Source organism: Euprymna scolopes, chromosome 18 (genome assembly GCF_053919585.1).
Source record: "Euprymna scolopes isolate OS-2025 chromosome 18, ASM5391958v1, whole genome shotgun sequence".
Classification (NCBI taxonomy): domain Eukaryota; kingdom Metazoa; phylum Mollusca; class Cephalopoda; order Sepiida; family Sepiolidae; genus Euprymna; species Euprymna scolopes.
In genome coordinates this window covers 111021394-111045713 of record NC_136499.1, presented here as the reverse complement: position 1 = coordinate 111045713, position 24320 = coordinate 111021394, and the positions used below count along the sequence as shown (strand labels likewise).

At 33.4% G+C, this 24320-nt stretch overlaps 1 protein-coding gene across 1 annotated transcript in view; it reads left to right on the top strand.

Annotated features, from left to right (window-relative positions):
* LOC145297760 (F-box only protein 22-like) overlaps positions 1-13353 on the top strand; it is a 48253-nt gene extending 34900 nt beyond the window's left edge. The window contains exon 5 of the mRNA XM_080144002.1: positions 12704-13353. Within this exon, the coding sequence (XP_080000128.1) occupies positions 12704-13106 (403 nt within the window). The 3' untranslated portion in view covers positions 13107-13353. The remainder of the gene's footprint in view (positions 1-12703) is intronic.
* The last annotated feature ends 10967 nt before the right edge of the window (positions 13354-24320 follow it).

The window sequence follows — 24320 nt, the reverse complement described above, 5'->3', positions numbered from 1 at the left end:
ACAACAACTTGATTACAAACAAGAAATGGAAGTGCAGCATCTGAAGAACAGATACTACACTTTGATCTTGTTTATATATTTTATTGCTTTTAAAATTTTGTAAATACAATTAAATAAAAAACAAAAACAAAAAAAACAAAACATTTTCAAACAACAAAATTAGGCACAAGGCCCTACAAGAAATTGGGGAGGGGAAGAGTTCAGGGTCTTTGTGACTTTGATTACAAACAACAAAATTTCTTGACAATCTTAATAGCTTCATCGTCTGAACATACTTTATCCCCATCTGAGTTTTCATCCATCTCTATTGTCTTATGCTTCTTGTACATACCAAAACCAAATATCGATCCTAAATGATTATTTGTATACAATTAATTGAACACAAGTTTCTATTTTACTAATAGTTGGAGAGAGATGAGATGAATATTAAGGGTCCATATTTTTCTTAACAAGTTATTCTGAATGCTTGTAAACAGGCCCTTTGGTTAAAGTTTATATAGAAATCTGCAGACTCCCATTTTGGTATATCATGGCTCTTCAGTGTAGCTAGATTCGAAAGCCGATTGAATGATCAGCAAATTGGGAATTTTACTCTGATGCTATTACGCTCAAGAATAAGTCAATTTATGTTTATATACTTTTTACATTCGCATTACCAACTACCGAGATTGCTCAATTCTTTTAAGAAATACTATGCCTTGCGTTAGATGACAATCATTTATTCTCTTACTAGAGAGCTTGGCTCACAATTGGGAAGCATGTAATTCAATCATAATAGAATCACTAGGAGCTGGACTTGATTTAGCCGATTCCATAGTCTGGGATGATTAATCAGGCATTCGAGTGCCTCCCAAAAAAAGGATAAAATTGAGACTCTTTTCCCAACCTGTTGCTGTTGGGACATAGAAACTACTTTGAATTAGCTTAGTGACCATACGTACATGGAAATTCTAAGTAGGGAATTGAGCAGTAAGATGTCGATTTGCATTACATTTAAACCTCTGCATGTTAGTACAGTTAAGGAAGCAGGATACAGGGAGGGAATTCCAACGCCTAATTTGAAGGAAGAAACTTTTAGAGTAGAAGACTCTCCAGCATTGGATATAATGAAGGTGTGGGATTTTGCTGCTTATGGGATTAGTTATAGCATTTATATCAAGGGAGCACCAGTGTTAAGAGTTCATCAGACACATTCCATTAAATTTTAACACAAGCACAGAGATAGAGGCTGGAGCTTGGTTGACTTATTAGATTGGAGATTCTATTTTGGATCTGGTCTGAGAGAGAGAGATTAGTGTTAGATGCATACAGTAACTTGATTACAAACAACTTTGTGCTATAAGGGTTTCACAAAATGCAACAAAATTTCTTGACAATCTTAAAAAGCTTCATCATTCGAAAATTCTTTTTCCACATTTTAATATTCATCCATCTCTATTGCCTTATGCATCTTGCACACAAACTGGTTATCATTTCTCAATCTACCTGCAATTTCATTCTACTTTTTCTTGTATCAAAGCTAATCTATATAAATAAAGCAGTAAATGTATGTATGTCTGTCTGTCTGTATGTGTGAAAATATTTAACCGATAAACTGTTAAACTATTCGTCACATAACACTAAAATTAACAGTAAATAGTAATCATCTACCTTCTTACCACTTATCCTCGAGTGGTCTTTGGGCTTTGATAAGTGGTGACTCCCAAGTAAAAAAAAAAAAAAAAAAAACTAGGATGATTTATAACAATTAAAATCTTTGTTTGAATGGATGAATAACGCGTACAGAAATATTTTAGCAAGTTGAAATGCAAAATGTTCATTTCAACTTGCCGACATATTTCTGTTACTTTTGTGCATGCACAAATTCATTCATGGCTAAATCATGGTGAACTGTGGAGGCGTTGAGTCTGTTAAATTAGACACTCTCTATTGAACAGGGTCCAAAAGGGAGAGATGTGCACAACAGCTTCATTACAAACAACTTGATCTCTGTGCGATAATAGAATCACAAAATCCAACAAAATCTCTTGACAGCTTCGTTATCCAGACATACTTTATCCACATTTTAATTTCCATCCATCTCTATTGTCTTACGTATCTTGCACACAAACTGGTTATCATTTCTCAATTTATCTGCAATTCCATTCTACTTTTTTTTGTATCAAAGCTAATCTATATAAATAAAGCAGTAGATGTATGTGTTTTTGTCTGTATGTCTGTAAATATTTAACCAATAAACTCTTAAACTACTGATCACATGACACTGAAATTAACAGGAAATAGTAATCATACACTAAGGATAGGTTATAGTAAAATCTTTGTTTGGATGGATGAATAACACGTACAGAAACATGTTGACAAGTTGAAATGCAAAATGTTCATTTCAGTTTGCTGACATAGTTCTATTACTTTTGGGCAAACAACTAGACGTACGCACACACTCATCTTTTTTTTTTTTTTTTTTTACACAGACATCACCAACATTATCAAGGCCAAGAGGCCACTCAAGAATAAGGGTTAAAGAGTGTACAGTAGAAATTGGACAATATAGTAATCATTAGTAATGAAAATTCAGTAAATTTGTGAACTTATATGGAACGGCTCATCAGGAACTTATTTACCTTAGATATTATATATAAACAAAAACTTTGATTCCGACATGGGTAAGAAATTGCCGGGTACTTCGGTATTTTATTTTGATTTTAAACCTTACTTTTTTGTAATTATTTAAAAAACAAAAAAACAAAAAAAAACTTAGTCCTTGCCTTCAAAAATTTCTATAGAGATCCGAAAAGAAATATCTAAAAAAAAAAAAAATGGTGGCATCTTTGTTATTTAGGGATTTGAGCAGTAAGATGTCGATTTGCATTACATTTAAACCTCTGCATGTTAGTACAACCAGGGAAGCAGGATACGGGGAGGGAATTCCAAAGCCTAATTTGAAGGAAGAAACTTTGAGTAAAAAACTCTCTAGCATTGGTGGACTTCTACAATGAAGGCGTGGGATTTTGCTGCTTATGGGGTTAGTTATGGTATTTATGTCAAGGGGGCATCAGTGCTACAAGTTCATCAGACGCATTCCGTTAAATTTTAGCACAAGCATAGGGATAGAGACTGGAGCTTGGTTGTCAGTATAGGACAGAGATGCACACAATAACTTGATTACAAACAAACAGATTTTTTTTGTGCTATAATGGAATCATAAAAATCCAACAAAATTTCTTGACAATTTTAATAGCTTCGTCATCTGAGCATACTTTATCCACATCTGACTTTTCATCCATTTCTATACACAAACTGGTTATCATCTCTCCATCTACCTGCAGTTCCACTGTACTTTTTCTTTTATTAAAACTAATCTATTTAAACAAAGCAGTAGATGTCTGTAAAAATTTTAACACATGCACAAAGATAGAGGCTGGAGCTTGATTGTCAGTATGGGACTTATTAAATTGAGGAGACTTGCTTTTGGACCCTGTCCGAGAGAGAGAGAGAGAGAGAGAGAGAGAGAGAGAGAGAGAGATGCACACAACAACTTGATTACAAACAACTTTGTGCTATAATGTAATCACAAAAAGCAACAAAAATTCTTGACAATCTTAATAGCTTTTTCATCCGAATATTTTTTTTCCGCATCTGAATTTTCATCCATTTCTATTGTCTTACGCTTCTTGCACACAAACTCGTTATCATCTCTCAACCTCCCTGTAATTCCATTCTACTTTGTGTTAGATAATAACAAGGTTAAAAGTGGTAATTATCTATCTATCTATCTATCTGTCTATCTATCTATCTGTCTATCTGTCTGTCTGTCTGTCTGTCTGTCTATCTGTCTGTCTGTCTTTCTTAGAACTGCACGCCTGTGGAACTCTGTTCCGTCTGCCTGCTTCCCACCGGACTACAACTTGGATGTCTTCAAGTCCAATGTTAACAAATTCCTAATGAACCGCCCCCTTAAGTAAACACTTCACCAAATCTCCACACTAACGTAATATACTTGCAATAACTCTTATCCCTGAGTGGCTTCCGGGCCTTGATAAGTGGTGATCACTGTGTAAAAAAAAAAAAAAAAAAAAAAATCTATTTATCTGTCTGTCTATCTGTCCATCTGTCTGTCTATCTGTCTGTCTATCTATCTGTCTAGTGATAAGTGGACAACACCAAAGATCTTGCAAGGCTAAGAATAGAAATATCGTTTTGGTAAAATAAGTTTTGTTGAAAGTTAATCATGTAAAAAGTTAAATGATATGTTTATAAATTTAGCTGTACTTAGCAATAAACATTAGAATTTAGAAATCAAAAACAAGAAGTGATAAATGACATTGATCACGTCATATTGAAATAGGTGACCGGAGGTCATGTTAAGGAGACGTGTCTTAATCGGCTATGTCACCGGAACTAACAGGTCAAAATGATTAGAGTTAGAGAGTTTGGGTTTTGTCACCAAGGTGTGCGGACGTGCTCCAAAAAGGCCGGGAAGCGAGGCTAGACAAAAAGCAAGAATGTAGATAGGTAAGCAGACTCCAGTGTGAAGACACTGAGACATCTGAAATAAATTTATATTTATAAAATATAAAGTCGTTGTCCTGTGTTTCACAAAGAAGAAAAACCAGATATGTCTCAATTGTGTTAATACGTGAAACAGTCATCACAGTGTCCAGCAGCAGTTGAAGACGAAGGACTTTCGGACTGAAAGGTATGAAGCCTAATTTTCTTCCATACACAGGGCTCTATGGGCAAATTTATATTTAGTTGACCTTTGATAACTAAATATTTTTATTTACTAGCCAAATAGAAAAATTACTAGCCAAACCCACATGATTTTTAGAATATGACATCTTAGTTCTGTGACGAGTATGTACATCATAAAGATTTTTCTGTATATTTTTAAATAAGTGTAATTCTAAATATACAAAAAATGTTATGTTGATACTTGAATGTATAAATATTCTGTTTTCTTCAGATGTTTTTTTTTTTAAACTGCCTTCATTAAAATAAAATATATTGTCCTATTAAGCTTTTATTGTTTAATTAATTTAACTTTGTTCGTTTATAAAAAAAAAAAAAGCGTTGAAAAGATATTTTTCACTCAGTAGGGAGTTTTGGAAGATTGTCAGTGAAAGGAATATAATCGCCAAAAGATAAGCGTTTCATTATTTCTAGTCGCCATTTTGAAAAATCACTCGCAAATGCGACTGTTTCACTTGCAATGTAGAGCCCTGATATAGCCCCCCCCTCACCTCCTCGCGATACAACATTCGTAGTTTTGAGAACTCGAGGAGCTCAATCCTGGAGCTAAAACTTGATTTTATTACTTGAATTTATATCTTAGGGCTTTTTTAAGGAGAGGCGTTGTTCACTCGATGGTGGCTATCTGTATTTTGCGACGGTGAATTCTCATAAGTATGACTAAACTTGATTTATTAGGACAAGACGACATGCATGCTTAGCAAGAATATGGCTTTTGTCGGTTTATTTTTACAGTACTTTGTTTAGAAGACCAGAAATATTGACACCATGATGTGCAAGAATATGTATTTTCCTCTTTTCTAGATCATGTAGAATTTATATTTTGGATTCATTATGATTTAAATAGAGGTGAAACTTCAATATACAACATGCCTTAAATGAATTTCCAGACATTTTTTTTTTTTTTACGAGCCTTTAAAATTGTTGTAGACTCTTAAAAATTTAGTATGTTATTGCTAGACATATTATGAGATGACTGACCACTTAAGTTCAATCCGACTAATGGTAGATTTAAAAAAATAATCATGCTTTTTAATGTCAAGGATGTGAGTTCCACTATAGAAACGTTAATTTAATTTGAATAAAATAAAATACGCATCAAGTGCGCTTGAAAACCAAATCAGATCTTTACAAACAGATTTTTCTTTCTCCAACTTTAAAACATAGCAAGAAAGAAGAGAAAAAAAAAGAAAGAAAAACAACATACTGAGGATGGAGTATACCTCTGAAATATATTTATGTTATAAATTTCAAACAAGTAAAATATTTGTTTATTTTCCTAATATTACGCTGTGATTTGACTTTTAAGCGCACTTGATACATATTTTATTTTATTCAAATGTTTCTTTTTATTTGGGATGATGGCTGAAAAATATCAATGAATTGTTTGGCTATAATAAATTTATTCAGTCAGGTATCCAATTAATGTCCTAAAAATACATACAACCCCCACCCCACTCCAGAAAAAGCTCCTTCATGGTTAAAATAAAACTTTATCCAGTGTGTCGAATTTGAACATTGTTATAAGTCCATATGATCCTGTTACATGAAAGGAAATTGATTTATTTAAAGTTTTCCAATGTGTATTGTTTTTTGTGGGGTGGAGGGGGGGGGAGATACAAAGAAAATGAACATATACGTTTTTTATAGATTTTGTTTCAGTACAAAAAAAATTTGAACATTGATATAAATCCATATAATATATATATATTATTCCTTAATTGGAATTTTTTTTATTTTGAGATGAGCATTTTTATGTTAATTTTATTTTTATTTTGGACTATTAGTCTCATCTTTATTAGTTGTTGTTTGTTTGTTTTTTTATTGGTTCACAACGTTTCGGCCAACTTCCTCTGGCCTTCGTCAGGTGGTAACCGCGACGGATAGGAACTTCGAATCTCCTAACTGCATTCTCAGCCATCACTGCCATCCGTAGTTGTCGTCGTCTCACCACATTTTTGACCAATTTCCTCTGGCACGCTTTGGGTGGGATTGAAACCGCTATCTTCAGACAATGTTCATTTGGAACCGTAGAGAATCAACGTCTCTCTCAACTGCGCCACGGGCCCCGAAGGGCGATCAAGGTTGGATTCTTTGATCTTATAAATCCACATTTATTCATTATCTGATCTTCCATAGTCGGGTCCGTACCGATTGGTATATATATATATATATTATTCCTTAATTGGAATTTTTTTTATTTTGAGATGGGCATTTTTATGTTAATTTTATTTTTATAAAGGCCTGACGAAGGCCAGAGGAAGTTGGCCGAAAAGTTGTGAACCAATAAAAAAACAAACAAACAACAACTAATAAAGATGAGACTAATAGTCCGAAATAAAAATAAAATTAACAAAATCCATATAATCCTGTCACATCAAAGGAAATTGATTTATTTAAAGTTTTCTAGTTTTCTTTCTTTTTCTTTTTTTTTTTATTTGAGAGATACAAAAGAAATGAACATATATATTTTTTTAATAGATTTTGCACCCCCCTCCAAAAAAAAAACTGACGTTAATAAATTCTAAGTCAAGTTCTTTTAACATAGCCTTAGTATGTTTACATTTTATGAAAAACTTTGTAATAAGAAAAGCTCCAAATATTTGAAAACTTTCCATACAAACAAACTCAAATCGATGCTACTTAATGAATTCTTTTGATAGGGAGTCTATAGTTGTGTAGGTGATTACATTTATGCTGCGGTTGTGTGTTTTATAAACAGTTTGTCTGTTTGTTCTATATTTTTCATTTTTTTTTTAAAACAAACCTAGATGATCAGTGTTGCCCGAGTGTTTGGAGGTGTGTATTGAGCCAAAAAACCCCCAAAAAACGTGATAGTAGGCAGGCAGGCTTGAACCCATGACGCGAAGGCGGAAGAGAAAGTGAAAAAAAAACCCCTGACATTTTACCTCTACTCCATGACTCGATCAGAAGTTCGGAATGTTGCATTTCATTTCCTCTGATGATAGGAGCCATTATTGAAAATCCATGGATTAAGGAAATAAATATAATTTTTCTTCATATATTCCTTGTTTCAAACAATAAATTAACTTAAATATATTTTAATCTACAGAATTTAATTTTAATCATTAAACTTGTATATATGTAAAAGTAAGAATTTACGTGTGGAAGGACAACTCTCAACCTATAGACTCAACAAATTTTTGATCTACAGATTTGAAATTTGATATATAGGCTATTCAGACACATAGAAAACTTTATAGTCGGTTCTCATCCAGAAAGAAGTGTTCCTAAGAGATCAAAATGTAAAAATTGGTACTTGGGGGGGGGGTCATCACATTTTTATCTGTTCGTTAACTCTTTGCATGTGTGATTCGTTCAGATGACAGATTACTTATGTTAAGAATAAGTAGGTTTGAAAACACTTTTTAAAGATTGTGTAAACCTGGCCTGATGGTTATTGTACTTGACTCACTATATTTAGGTTTTGGTTTCAGCTCGAGTATTTTTTTTTTTACTTACAATAAGTGAACTGTTTAGAAAAAAAAACATTACTTGCATGCACATGTCTCAGTTTCTTTCCGTTTTTTTTATTTTACTTCATTTTTTTTAAGAAATGGTATTTCTGTTTATAATAAATAAGTGTTTTGCATTAATTAAAATATATTTATGCATACGCCAGGCAGCCTGCTAATCTAATATATATATATATATATATATATATATAGATAGATATATAAAAGTGAAATGTATGTATGTGTGTTTGTATGTATGTGTGTCTTGCAAAAACTTTCGACACGGGTCACGGATTTTTGCCAGATCGGTATTATTTTAAACTTCCAACCTTAGGTTTTCATTAACACCCCCACCCCCGACCGACCACACACACCCAAAAACACCCGACCCGAGCAACGCCGGGTACCAGAAGCCATTTTTCATGTGTTTTTTTATTGGGTTTTTATTTTTCAGATGTTTTGAAGAAGTTTTAACGTTCATTTTTCTGTTTTCTTTAACATCGTTCGTTTGCCTTACGTTAGTTTTTTTTGTGTGTTTTTTTTTAAAAAATATTTACTTCGCTTATTCTTATTTTTTGATTAACACCCCCGGCCGAGCATGCACACCTCCAAACACTCGGGCAACGCCGGGTACCCCCTGCTAGTATATATATAAAGGGCAAAATGTGTTAGTGTGTATGTCCGGCAAAGGCTTTTGGGGGGGGGATGCTTTGAGGGTCATTGTTTTTTAAAACTTTTTATATGCTACCTAGATTATAATATCTCTGATTCACGAAACGAGGTCATGTGTATCTTTTATTTGGGCGACTTTTACATGCTATTTTCGCGATATTTCTTGGTCTCCGCGTGTTTCTTTGGCTTTTCTGTATAAAAAAGCGAAACTGAACCCGTAGCAAAACCAAGCTCCCTGGCACTCGTGCCCGGGATGTCCAGAAAAGCAATCAGCTTTGATCAATACGGGGGGAAACTCCTTATATCAGATAATTGCTATTCATTTGGACACTCCCCTTTTTATGGGGAGCTGGTTTTCCCCAACATCTTGAGGGAAGCAAACAAAACTGGCTTGCAGCCAAAGTTAAGTTCCCCCAAGGTGTGATGTTTGACCTCGTTAAATTTACGCACCTGTCACATAACTTTTTAATCGTTAAATTAGAACGTTTTTCAGTTCCTGTCCCCTCATGGCCGAGGGGTAAATTGTCAGGTTTTTTCACACTTTTTTTTTTTTCCACCTTTGCCTCAAGGCTTCGGGTTCATGCCTACCTGCCTCCCAAAACTTTTTTTCTTTTACACCTCCAAAACACCCATGCTAGTCTATATATAAAATGCAAAATGGGCACAAGCGTTTGTGTATGTCCATGAAAGGCTATTCAAATTGGGGTTCTGCTGTCGGTTAAATTCAGCAAGAAGTTTTCCTATGTTTCTGAGATAATAATATCTGAGATTCGCAAACGGATCCCACTGTGCCGTCGTCTTGAGTGTTTGTTTGTCTTTTTGTATAATAAAACAAAACTATTTGAACGCAAATGACAGAAAGCGGGAAGATTATCTGGTCTCCCCCCCCCCTGGCTAGGTTTAAAAGCAACGTTCATTTCTGCGCATGTGTGGTGACTCCTATGATTCTTAAATTAATTACCAACTCATTGAATTCAGTATCCTCTTTGGCTTAATGGTTAGCGTGGAAAACTAATTACCCACCTCTCTCTCTCTTTTTTTTTATTTTGACCACGTGGAAGCCATTCTTAACATCGCTTCGTCCTTGTGCCAATATCTTCGACCCGGACAACGCCGGGTACTCCCAGCTAGTATACTTATAAATCTTAATAAACACACGATGCAAATTCTTCTACCTTCTTCATTATCAGCATTACATGGTCATGCTTCCTTCCTTTGAAGAAATATTTTTTCTGCTGAGTATATGTAAGGAAAAAATTTTTTCTGCTGAGTATATGTAAGGAAAAAATTTTTTCTGCCAAGTATATGTAAGAAAAAAATTTTTCTGCCGAGTATATGTTAGGAAAAATTTAGTGTTAATATAAAAATATTGATTGTTTCACGTAAATGATCTGTAAAAAATGTATCAAAGTTTTATTGAAAAAAAAATTAAGGTAAATAAAACCTTGGAACAAAGTGAAATTTTCATTTCGATGTTCTGTTATATTTAACAAGCATAGAACTTCTAAACAAAAAAAAAAGGATTCGTACAAACAAAGAGTGGAATATAATCGCAAAAGCATATTTTTCTCAAAACAGGGATATATATATATATATATATATATATATATAAAAAATAGTAGTGTTCGTGTGTGTGTGTCTGTGTGCAACTCTCTTACAGCCCACACGGTCCTGGATATGACCTAAAACTATATCCGATGGTGAGGCCCCACCTTGCGGGCCTTGGGGAGGGTGGAGCCACCCTTTAATTGCCATTGCTCCCAAATCCACTCTGACCCGGAGTGGTAGTACCTGTTAGGGTCCCAACTATGAGTTAAATAGAATCCGACTTAAAAAAACAAATATACTCCATTAAAAAATCATTCCTCAAAATAACTAGATTTGGCATTAAATAACCTGAAAAAGGTTGATATGCCGTAAAATAAAAACAACCAACCAACCTACAGCCCACATCAGTGGACTATTCATGACCAAACCTGGCATGATGATGGTCCCCCACCTAAGGAAGGTGCACACTATTTTTCCAGGTTACGGTCAAGGTCATAACATATGTATATATACTCTGCTACAGTCCACATCAGTTTTTTCTCAATTGTTTTAAGAATGCGCATGCACAGTCGTGAAATATGACAGGTTCCTAATGTTAAGAATAAGTAGGTTTGAAAACACTTTTTAAAAATCATGGCCAGCTGGTCTGATGGTTATTGTACTTGATTCACTTTAGGTTTTGGTTTCGATCTCAGCTCAAATATTTTTTCTTGTTTTTACTTACAAGAAGTGAACTGTTTAAAACAAAAAAAAAAAAGAACAATACTTGCATGCACATTTCAGTTTCTTTCCGTTTTTTTTTTTCATTTACTTTATTTATTTTTTTTTCGTTTACTTTATTTATTTTTTTTCGTTTACTTTATTTATTTATTTTTTTTCGTTTACTTTATTTATGTATTTTTTTTAAAAGAATTTAGTGTTACGTTTAATATCTACGGTATTTCTGTTTATAATAAATAAGAAGTCTGCATTAATTAAAATATAATATGCGTATTTTATGATCGGGCACATATATATATATATATATATATATATATATATATGTGTGTGTGTGCATTAATTAAAATATAATATTTATGCATATTTTACGATCGGGCACACATATATATATATATATATGTGTGTGTGTGCATTAATTAAAATATAATATTTATGCATATTTTATGATCGGGCACATATATATATAAATATGTGTGTGTGTGCATTAATTAAAATATAATATTTATGCATATTTTACGATCGGGCACACATATATATATATATATGTGTGTGTGTATGCATTAATTAAAATATAATATTTATGCATATTTTATGATCGGGCACATATATATATATATATATATATATATATGTGTGTGTGTGTGCATTAATTAAAATATAATATTTATGCATATTTTACGATCGGGCACACACACACATATATATATATATATATATATATGTGTGTGTGCATTAATTAAAATATAATATTTATGCATATTTTACGATCGGGCACATATATATATATGTGTGTGTGTGTGTATGTATGTTAAAAGTCCATGTATGCTTCTAGAATAGTGATTTAAAGGTTTTCGGGGTTTTTCAAAGCATGAAAACAATGTTACTTTTTGTATTTAATCTTTTATTTTTTATATTTCAAGCGGTCCTCTGCTCTTTATCACAAAAATGTATCGAAATGAAAATGAAAGACGTTGAAAGAAAAACTGGAAATTTGTAATTTGGACAGCATTCATTCCTTGCAACAATATTCGAAAGAGTTCACGTGAATTATTTTAGCCGTTTCTGGGAGAAGAATTTTGTTTTTTTTTATTAAAATTTTTTTTTAAATGTTGCAGCGTATTAGCGTTTAATTCATACGGCAAAAAAGAGAGATTTCAATTGAAACAAATTCGTTGAATAGTAAAAATAACGTTATTAGTAGTTATCATAATGATAGTTATAGTAAATTATTAATAACAAAGGTGGTAGCTTTAAATAATAATAAACCTCCCCACGAGGGCAGAGTTAGAAACAATGTCGGCTTTTAATGTGGAGTAAATTCTGTTCCCCCTTCTTGCAAAAATTGCACACTGGATAGGGACAAAAAAATATATGTGTATACACAGACTGGCTTTTCAAATCCCAGTTTCCATCTTCTTGCCATGAGAGGAAGCTAAATATTTCCATTGCCAAACGTGACAGTAAATAAACATATCTTACAATTTACCATTTCCGTTTATATAAAAAAAATGAATCCAATTTTCTGTTTCTTATTTTAGGATTTTGGATCCCTCGCTCCAGTGTATCACGTTTGGTGGGCCCCGCTTGAAGGTGGCATCAATAGTCATCGAGGATTACGTTAACAGCCGAGAAGAAGTCGAAGCGACGATGAAGAATTTAAAAAACTGTCGGATTCCCGAGGAGCAGAGTTTTGCATTTATGTTTGCTTGTATCGGACGCGGTTCCCATCATTACGGTGTCTCCAATGTAGAAGCAGATGTCTTCAGGAAATTTTTCCCCAAGACTCCTTTGCTAGGCTTCTTTGGAAACGGTGAGGTTGGTTTCACCTACCTTCCAAAGGATGGAGTGCCACCGGTTCCAAGTTTGCCAGACGGTAACCGTATTTTACCAAAGTTATACCATGCATATACGACAATCATATGCTTGTTGTCTGTTGAATGACAAGACAATTTGATGATATACATACATATATTACTTTTTTTCAGATATTGTTTTTTCCAAGTTCCAAATGTAAGCTGTCCAAAATGGTGTTTTTTTGTAAGTTTTTTTTCAGGAAAACATCTGCTGAGTATATGACAAAATATGCAGCAATAACACAATTTTTGCTGACTTGTTAGTCACAATACGAAACAATATTGCAATGGCTACCTTTTTGAAAAGTAATAAAAGATCAACCGAGAAAACTTGATATTTGGAACTTGGAAAATTATTATATTACACTATATATGCTCTGGAACCCAATAAAAAGGCATTCTTTGAGCATGGATAATTTTCCAAATTTATATTAAAAAATTTTTTTCATTCTGAAAACTATTTATGAGAAAGATTTTTTTAATCCATTACGATTGGTATATACAAACCGAGTACATTTCAAGTAAATAATTAAACTATATATATATATATATATATATAATGCACACACACACATTTTTTTAAATTAATAATTAAGTTCAAGTATATTGATTAACAAGTAAAAAAAAATGTTCAAAAGCATTCGATGCATAAGTTTATATGAAGTTATATAAACATTATGAGGATCATATGCAGATTGATCAGCATTTTGAGATTAATATGTCATTATTTAAAGTCCTGACGATGACATGTTAATGTTGAAATATTGGTTGATTCACACATGCTTTTGAATATATATATATATATATATATATATATATATATATATATATAAATAAACCTTCAATTTAGATCATATTGTAAATCCTCAATGGGATAACTATAAAGACCAACAAACAAGTTGCAAATATCAGCAGCTCGATATTTAGTGGAATAGAGCTTATATGTGTGTGTGTGTGTATATATATATATATATGTATAGAGAGAGATTTTTGTTTTTAAAACATTTTTTAAAATCACGTTCCAAATAAAGAGCATACACCTAAGTAATATGGTTCTTTACAGCTGTTGCAAAGTGATCTTAGAACAAAACGTCGCAAGACATTGCATTTATATTCCTGATGTGAAAAAGTATTTGTTTCTGCTGAGAAAAACCAGCATTTATAATTTTATGATTCATTGTATGAATGAAAATAAACACTGCTGTGAAACAGTCGTAAACAACCACGATACCTTGGTGTATGCTCTTTAATTGGCACTTGATTTGAAAAATGGTTTGAATCTCTTAAATCTCCCTCCTTCTCTCTCACTCACTCACACACACACACACACACGAATGAGAAAAAGAATTATGTAAAATTGACCTTCAAGGGTTCCATAGATTATAAATGAACTTTTAACAGTCCTGTTGCACTCATGTCATGTACACCATTTCCGGTGTTATTTTTATTTTTTTTTTTTTAAAATTTAATTTTAATTTTTTTCCAATTGATACCTGGACTTTGGGTTAGCAGTCAGATTAAGAAAGAGCATGTTTTTTTTTTTTTTATGACTTAAAAATTGTCTAACTTTTATTTTTGTTTGAATCGATTTCAAAATCAGATTTTCAAATGCTGTCAGTGACGTTAATAATGCAAAAAAAAAAAAAGATTAAAAATTATCAGCCTGTCTTGCATTGATATGGATGTTAATGTGGGGCAGCGTTGAAAGTCATAAAAACCACATGATCCTCTTTCACCTTATAACTAACCCTGTCTGGCTGCCAATATGAAAAAAGCAATAAAAAAAATATCTCGCCGTCTGTCTTATGTGTTTTTTGTGTGTTGTAGATTACCTATTTTGTATGGAACAGTTTGGTTTTTAGGCACTCTTAAAGTGCAAATTAGTTCCATTGGCTGGAAAAAAAATTCCAGTTGAGCGCTTGTTTACCATTTAATGGTGGAATGTTTATTTATGATTTTACGGAAGTTTAGATCGTCTCATGTTACCGAAGTTTGGCTACTGAAATAAAGCTTGGCAAAAAATTGTGTGTAATTTGTCATATCGCTTGTCAGCCATATCAAACATGGTTGATGATCGATATAATAGATTATACCCAGCCATTTTTTTTTTTTTTTGTTTTTGAAATTGAAATTGCTCCAGACAAGGCATAAAGTCATTTGATGTAAGAATCTTAAAAACTACTTTGAGGTTAAAAATGAGACCAGGATGTGACCATGTCATGTGCTCACTGTGCTGCTGTGATTACCTACATGTGCCGAGCCAAAGTTGTTTGTTGATCGATCCAGTCAGTTCTATAATGAAAAGTCCGCATATGAAGCAACACCAGAACAGCTTATAAACAAGCTAGCAGGTTGACCTGATGTTGCCTGGGATCGAATGATGATCAATGAATGTTTTCCACTCCCATATTTTTATTGTCATCAAAATTGGTGAAAACTCCCATTTTTTCAATCAAATCGATTAATTGCCTGCTCTACTTTGGAACCCATCCTGGTGCATTGGGAGGAAGCGTCACATGCCTCTTGCAGTGACTTAGTCAACAATACATTGTAGTCTACATTGCACTGTAGAGAATCAACTGTTGAATCATAAAAATTGGTCAGTCATCTCATAAGATGTATAGCAATAATATACTGAATTTCCAAGAGTCTACGACAATTTTAAATGCTTGTACAAAAAAACAAACTTGTTTAAGGCCCATCATACATATATATTCTTGCACATTTGTTAGTGAAAAAAAAAATTGAATAAAGAAAATATTTTTTTTATTTTTTAAATGTATGTAAAATGCCATTCTATTTCACACAGTCTTAAATATTAAATCGGACAAATGTTTCTCATCATTGCTAACGCACGATTGTAGACGTTCACAAAAGTTTTGAATTACTCGGATCATTTCGGTTGGAATATTTAGAAATTTTAGATCGAACAGCTCATTTTAATTCTTCCAGAGATTGAGGGCAGTGGCTGAATTCTTTTGACTATAAATATCCCCAAAAGAAAACATTGCAGAAGTTTAGATCAGGTGATCTTGTGGGCCAATAAATATCACCATGCAAAGAAATCAAATGAAAATTTCCTTAAAAAAAATACATAAGTACAGATATAAATGGATTTTGACCCAATTAAAATAAAATGGCATTCTACGTACATTTAATAAAAAAAAAAAAAATTTCTTTATTTAATTGTTATTTAATTTTTTTTTACCTACAAATATGTCTGATCATTTTGGGGCATCCTGTGTGTGTGTGTGTGTGTGTGTGTATATCTATATATATATAAACTAGCAGCAAGACTTGACATTGCCCAGGAACGAATGTTTGACACTCCCACATTTTTGTCATCGAAATCTGGGTGGAAGCTTCACATAACTCTCCGCAGTGGCTTAATCCACAAGTCAAGTATCGTAGTTCAGTTGTGCTTTAAACAGAAACATTAATTTCGAATGTGCTCCTGTCATATCAAAGAACCTGCTGTTGATTTTTATATGCCAGGCCTTTCTGCTTGTGTGGTAATAAAACTTCTCAAATGCACTTTTGATGTTAAACTGTATAAAGTGTTAACTTTGGTTGAAATCACGTTTTTTTTCTTTCACTGGATTTTTTTGATTATCCCTAATTATCAAAGGCATTCCGATACAAAACCTATCTTAGATCACTGCCAGATACATAAAGTACATTTAGGTGAAATTTCATAAAAATCGACCCAGCCGTTTTGTAGAAGGAACAAACTCACACACAGACAAGCTTCCTTTTATACAATAGTAGATAGATGGACGGATATATATGGTATGGCTGAAATATCTTCCATATTTGAAAGGTTGACAAAAGAAAGATGAATTAATGGTACAGTTGAAAGAAAATGTTACAGGTTTTGTTAGTTTGGTTTTCAAAATGAAATGCTCTAAATGTTGACCTCTGTCTACTATACATTTTTAGAAACAGTTTCTGAAATTTTCTGTCACTCAAAATCCAAACCCTATTGCTAGAAAATGCTTGAAATTATCGGTGGAAAATCTTCAGACAAAAATATCATTAACATTTGTATTCGTTCATTAGCGACACGTAAACGATTGCTTAAAACGTGGGATATATTCTGTCGCACCCGCTCTCTATCTATCTATCTATATATATGACGCGTTTGGTGGAGCTCAAATCAAGTTATTAAGTTTGATCCATGTCCTAGTAACCTACATCTAAAATTTCAAGTGTTTAGACCCAAAATTGGCAGAGGAGTTTGGTAGAGTTTTCATTGGTCAAATCATTGAACTTTGACCCCTCGATAGCCCTTAAACTATATCCAATGGTGAGGCCCCAGCTTACGGGCTTTGGGGAGTGTGGAGCCACCCTTTAATTGTCATTGCTCCCAGGTCTACTCTGACCCGGAGTAGTAGTACCTGTTAGGGTCCCAACTATGGGTTAAATAGAAACCGACTTAAAAAAATAAATATACTCTATTAAAAAATTGTTCTTCAAAATCACTGGATTCGGCATTAAATAACCTGAAAAGGGTTGATATGCCGTAAAACAAAAACAACCAACCAACCTTGACAGCCACATTTCTGGCCGAAAATCGATTAAAAAATATTTTCCCAAATCTCAATACCCCTTATGTCAAATCTCGAGTCTGTAGACTGAAAATTGACAGAGTAGTTTGGTAGGGAAATGTACACACACACACAGAACAATTTCACTTTTATAGATGTATAGATTTAAATACAAAGACAATCTTAGGACATCATTCTAACAAATTACAAATTTAACGAGATACAGGTATAAACCATATATTATCGCATTGATATATTTGATTGTCTACATATTAACGTATCTGTTGACTGTCTAATGAGGACATATAACATTAAGGGACAAGTAACCTTCTCTTAGTTCTAAACCATATAGAGGTCAGTGCAGTGAATAATATAGAACGGAAAAACACTTTATATTGAAGATATTGATATGTCCATGCTAAATTAGATTACATAAATATGCAAAAATATTTGCTGCGATAATATCTAATGTATTTATGGTACTTGTGTTACATATTCTAAAATGTTATTTTCGTCAAAGTCTTTATCATTTTTATTGGCACTTCGATTTTGTTCTGCTTTTTCAAGCACATTTTTGTAATAATCACTGTGAATGTTCTTGCAAAAACAAAAAAAAAAATGTTTTTGTAAAACATTTTTTTTTTTGTTTTTGCAAGAACATGCTTCTCCAAGCCTGCGTTTTCATACAATGCATTTTTTAAGAACTACTGAGATATTCTTCGCCACAATGTCGCCTCCGTTTTGCTGCTTCTCTTTCCTACTGGTCAATTTTTTTGTTATCTTTCTTCCAGTCATATTTGAAGGGGGCGTACAAAATTAAATTATTTAGATGTTTGACTTTAATGTACGACAATGATGTTAGCGCTCGATGACTTGCAAGTCTGGAAAAATGAAAATAAATCGAACTTGATTAGGTGGAGAATTTAAAGGAAGTGTATGTTCTGAATGTTTGGCGTTAGTTCAATAAAAAATTTGAGGTTGTAATTTTTTCGTCTGGTAAGAATGATATCTAACATGTTTTGTGACAAAAAATCTGACAATTTTTAATTTTGGCGCTTACGTCGTTCTTCCACCGATTCAATTTAGTCACTAGCTCACTTCATGGCTACTTTAGTCGACAAAAGTCTTCAGGAGGCCTCAAGTTTTGACAAGCTTCTGGGCTTGAACATTACTCCTGATCTTAAATGGAACACGTATATCAAATCTGTTGCCAAGGCCGCTGGAAAAATGGTGGGATCTTTCTATCGATCCAGTAGATATCTCACTGCTGATGCTATTCTCTATCTATATAAGAGCCAGGTACGTCCAAGGATGGAATACTGTTGCCACATCTGGGCAGGAGCTGCTAGAAAGGACTTGTCCTGCCTTGATAGAGTTCAAAATAGACTTCGTAGCCTCATAGGAGATGTCCTTTTCTCCTCCCTGCAACCTCTATCTTACAGAAGAGATGTTGCGAGTTTGTCTCTGATGTATCGTTATTTTCATGGAAAGTGTTCAACTGAGCTTCAATCTATGGTCCCCCCTTGCCAAACTTTCACAAGAAACACTCGTCTAGCTGTAAACACTATCAATAATTTCCCCCACTCTTTATCTGTGCCTAAACCTAAACGTAGATTCCATGAACAAAGCTTTCTTAGAACTGCACGCCTGTGGAATTGTCTTCCGTTTTCCTGCTTTCCGGCTGACTACAATATGGTTGTGTTCAAGTCTAAAGTAAATAAGTTCTTGATGAGCCGTTCCATATAAGTTATCAAATTTACCAAATTTTCATTACTAATGATTACTATATTGACCAATTTCTACTGTACACTCTTTAACCCTTATCCTTGAGTGGCCTCTGGGCCTTGATAATGTGGTGATGCCTATGTAAAAAAAAACAAAAAACAAAAAAAAAAAAATCACAACTTCAACAAAACAAAGGAAGCCATTTGCAAAACGTTAAAAGTTGGATTTTTATTTCGATCTTTGATGTAGCCCTGAGGATTAATGTTAGAACAATCCACCCTCACTCCCATCCATGCCAAACTTTCACAGAAAGCATTCGCCTGTCTACAACAATCATCAACAATTTCCCTTGCTCTATCTGTGCATAATTCTAAACGCAAATTCCATGAACACAACTTCTTCCATAGAACTGCCTGCCCGTGGAATGCTGTTTCAGCTGGCCTGCTTCCCAGCTAATTTTGTTGTCTTCAAGTCAAATATAAACAAATTCTTGTTGAGCCTATCCCATAAATAATCAGATTTCACCCAATTTCCATCACTAATGAACTGCTGTTGTCTTAGTCACCACCGTCCACTTATTTATCCGTATCCGCTTATCCTTGTCTTGCTATTTGGACGTCTCAGAAGCACTGTATGGGAGCATAGAGGAATTCGGCTGCAGGCCAAACTTTATAGATATAATGGATTATGCTAGATATATTTCTATATGTCTGAATACCCTATATACAAATTTTCAAATCTGTAGATAAAAAATTTGTTGAGTATATAGGTTGAGAATTGTGATTCTTACCATCCTCATGTATGTTTGGGAAACTTGGACTGTATATGTCAGACATGCCAAGAAACTGAACCATTTCCATATAACCTGCCTCTGCAGATTGCTAAAAATCAAGTGACAAGACAAGATACCAGGCACAGAAGTAAATTGGAACTAGTAGTAAAACTCTGCCGTGTCGACATGTGCTTGAAAATTTCTCTCCTTGCCATGTGTTTTTTTTTTCCTTTTCTTCCGTTGTGACATCATGTTTGTGCCACGGCTTGGTCATTTGCATATGGATCAGTGGCTTTGTTACATGTGTAGTTAACCCTACCAGACCTGAGCTACCGAACCTAATTTGCACCTGTGCCTGGCCTCCTGGGCAAAATTGTGAAAAAAATTTAAACGCGTTAATAATTTTTTGCCGCCAGTATTCAGCCTTTGTGTGCCAGTCCGCCCAACAGGTGGAGCCCTGTTTGATGCACAGGCTCACTTGCATCATCAGAATTATCATCACTTTCTTCTTCATCGATATATTCATCATCGCTAGCGTTACTTGATTAAGAAACATACTCCTGATCAAATTCGCCTTCGTCTGAATCAGAATTTGTCACTTTATCCAACACTTGTTGAACCGTGAAATTCCTTGGTCTCACTCTTTTACCTGTTAAAGTGCTTGGTTCGTCACTAGCTCGCTTCATGGCTACTTTAATCTACAAAACAACTTACAACTCTGCCAAAACAAAGGAAACAATTTGCAGAACGTTGGGCTTGTGCTAAATCGAGGCTAAGCTGCGATTGGGTAGCTATTTTTAGCTCCCTCAAAAACACGTGGCCAGAAAAATACCGGTTTAGCGGTAACTCAGTATATAGCATTTTCAGAAATTACCGGTATATTGGTAACTCCGTGGTAGCGTTTTTGGAAATTACTGGTATATTATACTCGGTCTGGTAGGGTTAATTCAATGCAAAATTAACTGAAAAATGAAAGCCGTATTCTTGGACAATTTTTCCGGAAATTTTTGGAAAATTCAAATCAAGAAAAAAAAAACAATCATTGTAAGGTAAGTTTCATGAATAATTTTTTATTTTTATGAATAACAAACAACTGATTATAAAAAGTGTTTGGATTTTTGTCTTCATTTTATAATTTTTCTTTTTTTAAATCAAGAAAAATATTTGAATTTTTTTTTAATAATATACATGATATGATAGCAATTAAAGTTATCGAATATGGCCCGAATGAGACAACCATTTTATTAAACAAAAGATGCCACCAAAATTGAATTTAACTTAAAAATCTTATCTAAAAATATCACCCTCCGTATTCTTCAGATACACCATTAAAAAAGATATGGTACTTATCGTGCTGAAATAATAGTGTTATTATTTAGAAAGCCGTTCTTAACATGGGGAGAGGAGGGTGTTTTGTGACTGTTCTGTATTGTTTTGCCTAACAATTTAATTTAAAAAGAAAAGACATCGTAAAACTTGAATTTAACTTTGAAAATACTATTTAAAAAATAGCGCCGTACAATAAGTCCATAAACAGCAAAAGTAAATTTCTGTTTGGAGTTATTGAATTGTTTTGATATGGCAATATTATAAAAAAATATTTAGTTAAAAAGTTCAATTAATGTGTTTCCGAAAACAAACCAACCTTATTTTCCTAATTATTTAAATTAGTCACTAATTAGTTTGTTTTTGGTAGGTGTTAAGTTTAATCGAAACATTTAAAAAATAAAAATATTGAAAAAAAATAATATTGTACTTACTCTTTATTTATTTATTTTTTTTACATAGGGGGGGGGGTCACCACTTATCAAGGCCCAGAGGCCACTCGAGGATAAGGGCTATTGAGTGTACAGTAATCAATGGGACAGTATCACAGTAATCGTTAATAGTGGAAATTTGGTAAATTGGATTTCTTAAGGAGACGGCTCATCAAGAATTTGTTTACATTAGATTTGAAGATAACCAAATTGTAGTCAGATGGAAAACGGAAGAGAGTTCCACCGGTGTGCAGTTCTAAGAAAGAAGTTTTGTTCATAGAATCTATGTTTTGGTTTAGGCACATAAAGAGTGGGGAAAAGTATTGACAGTGGTTTTCGCTAAAGGAGTGTTTTTCGTGAAAGTTTTGCGAGGGGGGGGAACCATATATTGGAGCTCAGATGAGCACTTGTCATGAAAATAACGATAATGCAGAAACAGGCTTGCAACGTCTCTTCTATGGGAAAGAGGTTGCAGGGAAGAGAAAAGCGCCCCCCCCCATCCACTAAGCTATGGAGTCTATTTTGAATGCTGTCAAGGCAGGATAAACTGCTTCTAGCAGCTCCTGCCCAGATGTGGCAACAGTACTCCATCCTTGGATGTACTTGGCTTTTTTAAATTCTCATAAATAAAAATTTCACTTTGATCAAGTAATTTTTTTTTTTTTTTTTTTTTTTTTTTACAGAGGAAAATCAAATTCTAATGAGATTGATCATATCCTGGCAATCTTGCTTATTTTGCAGACGAAATGAAAAAGGGATTAATAAAAGGACAGAGAAACTCTGTAAAATAAGTGAAAAAAAACAATATTTATATAGGTATTTTCTCTACCCATGTTTCAAACTAATCTTGTTAAATTTTGACAAACTTTAAACGGTGATTAGAGTTATCTCCCTTGGAGTTCCCTCCTCCAAAAATTTTTTATGAGAACTTAATTCCATAACGGGTATGTACAATATAATTTTTTTTAATAAACTAACCATAACCTGTTATTCTTTACCTAATTTTATATATTTAAATGTGTATTTTTCAATACAAAATGCGTATTAATGAATAGATTTAAACTCGAAAAGATCCTCATATAATAATATTTAACAAAAAAATTGTTTTAATACCTACAGAGAATTTTTTTTTCTTGCAATAAATTTACGTTGTAATTTAGTATCTTTGCCCATGGTGCAGATTTGAGTATAAGATCTCCCAAGGGGAGATAATTTACTTTAATGGATAGAAATTTTCTATCCATAAATATACATACATATTATATAGTCATCAACATACACTATTGTTTTTCTGTTAAGGGGGTCAAAGTTTAACGATTTGACCATTGAGAACTCTACCAGACTCCTCTGCGAATTTTGGGTATAAACACTTAAAATTTTAGGTATAGGTTCCTTGGACATGGATCTAACTTAATAACTCGATTTGAGCCCAAAACAATAAATGTTAGGGGGTCATAATAGGGGTCAAAGTTAAAAAAAATTTGACCTCTGCTGTCTCTACCAAATTATTCAGACAATTTCTGGTCTAAACATTTGAAATTTTACATAAAGGGTAATCAGAGATAGGGCAAGCTTTTTAATCGGTTTGGGTCGAAAATTTGAGCTACCAATATATAAATGTATGTATGTATGCATATATGTTTGCATGTCTGCCTAAAATTTTCGACAGAGGGGACAGATTTTCACAAGATCAGTATCGTTTTGAAGCTCGACCCTTCAGACGAAAAATATCGAAAAATTGGTCAAAAACATTAATTTCTTCATCCTCAACTGGGCACTTTTCTACAGGTAGAGGTCGCTTTTTTCACCAATATTTTCGAAAGTCATCCCCTCTTTACGATTGTCTAGCTTTAATTTAAACCTATGTCACTTCCGGTTAGATGGTGGTCGTAACAGCAAAGATGTCACGTTTTTTCTCCCGTTCTTTTCCTCCTTCAGAGTACGGGTTCGAGCCTGCCTTCCTACTACCACTTTTTTATTTTATTTTTTTTTTTGCTCAACATATACTTCCAAACTACCGGGGAACGCCAGGCACCCATGCTAGTTATTTAAAATTTTACTTTATTAAAACATTGTTTAAATTTAATTAGAATTTATAAATTACTTTTTTTTGTATAAACTTTAACATTTAGCGATTAATTTAGTTTTAGCGATTAATTTAGTTAAATTGTCGACAGAAAAAGATATTGAGAGATAATCTTAAAAAAACAAAACTATATGCATTTTTTTATATAAATTCAGTCGTGCAGTGCGTATATTGTTATAAAGTTGATTCTGTCCGTCTGTAACAGACTCTGCAACATTTGGACGCTGAAGCCAATCGGTATAAAATCCAAATGAAACTCCGTCTTTCATTTAATCTGTCAAAACTCAATGCATGTCTTTCACTCATAAGAAAGTCTGTTTTCTTGGGATTCTCATGGCTGCTACTGCTCTTCTGGAAGAATCGACTCTGAAATTTCTTGATCCTTCTTGGAGTTCATATGTTAGATCCAGTTGAA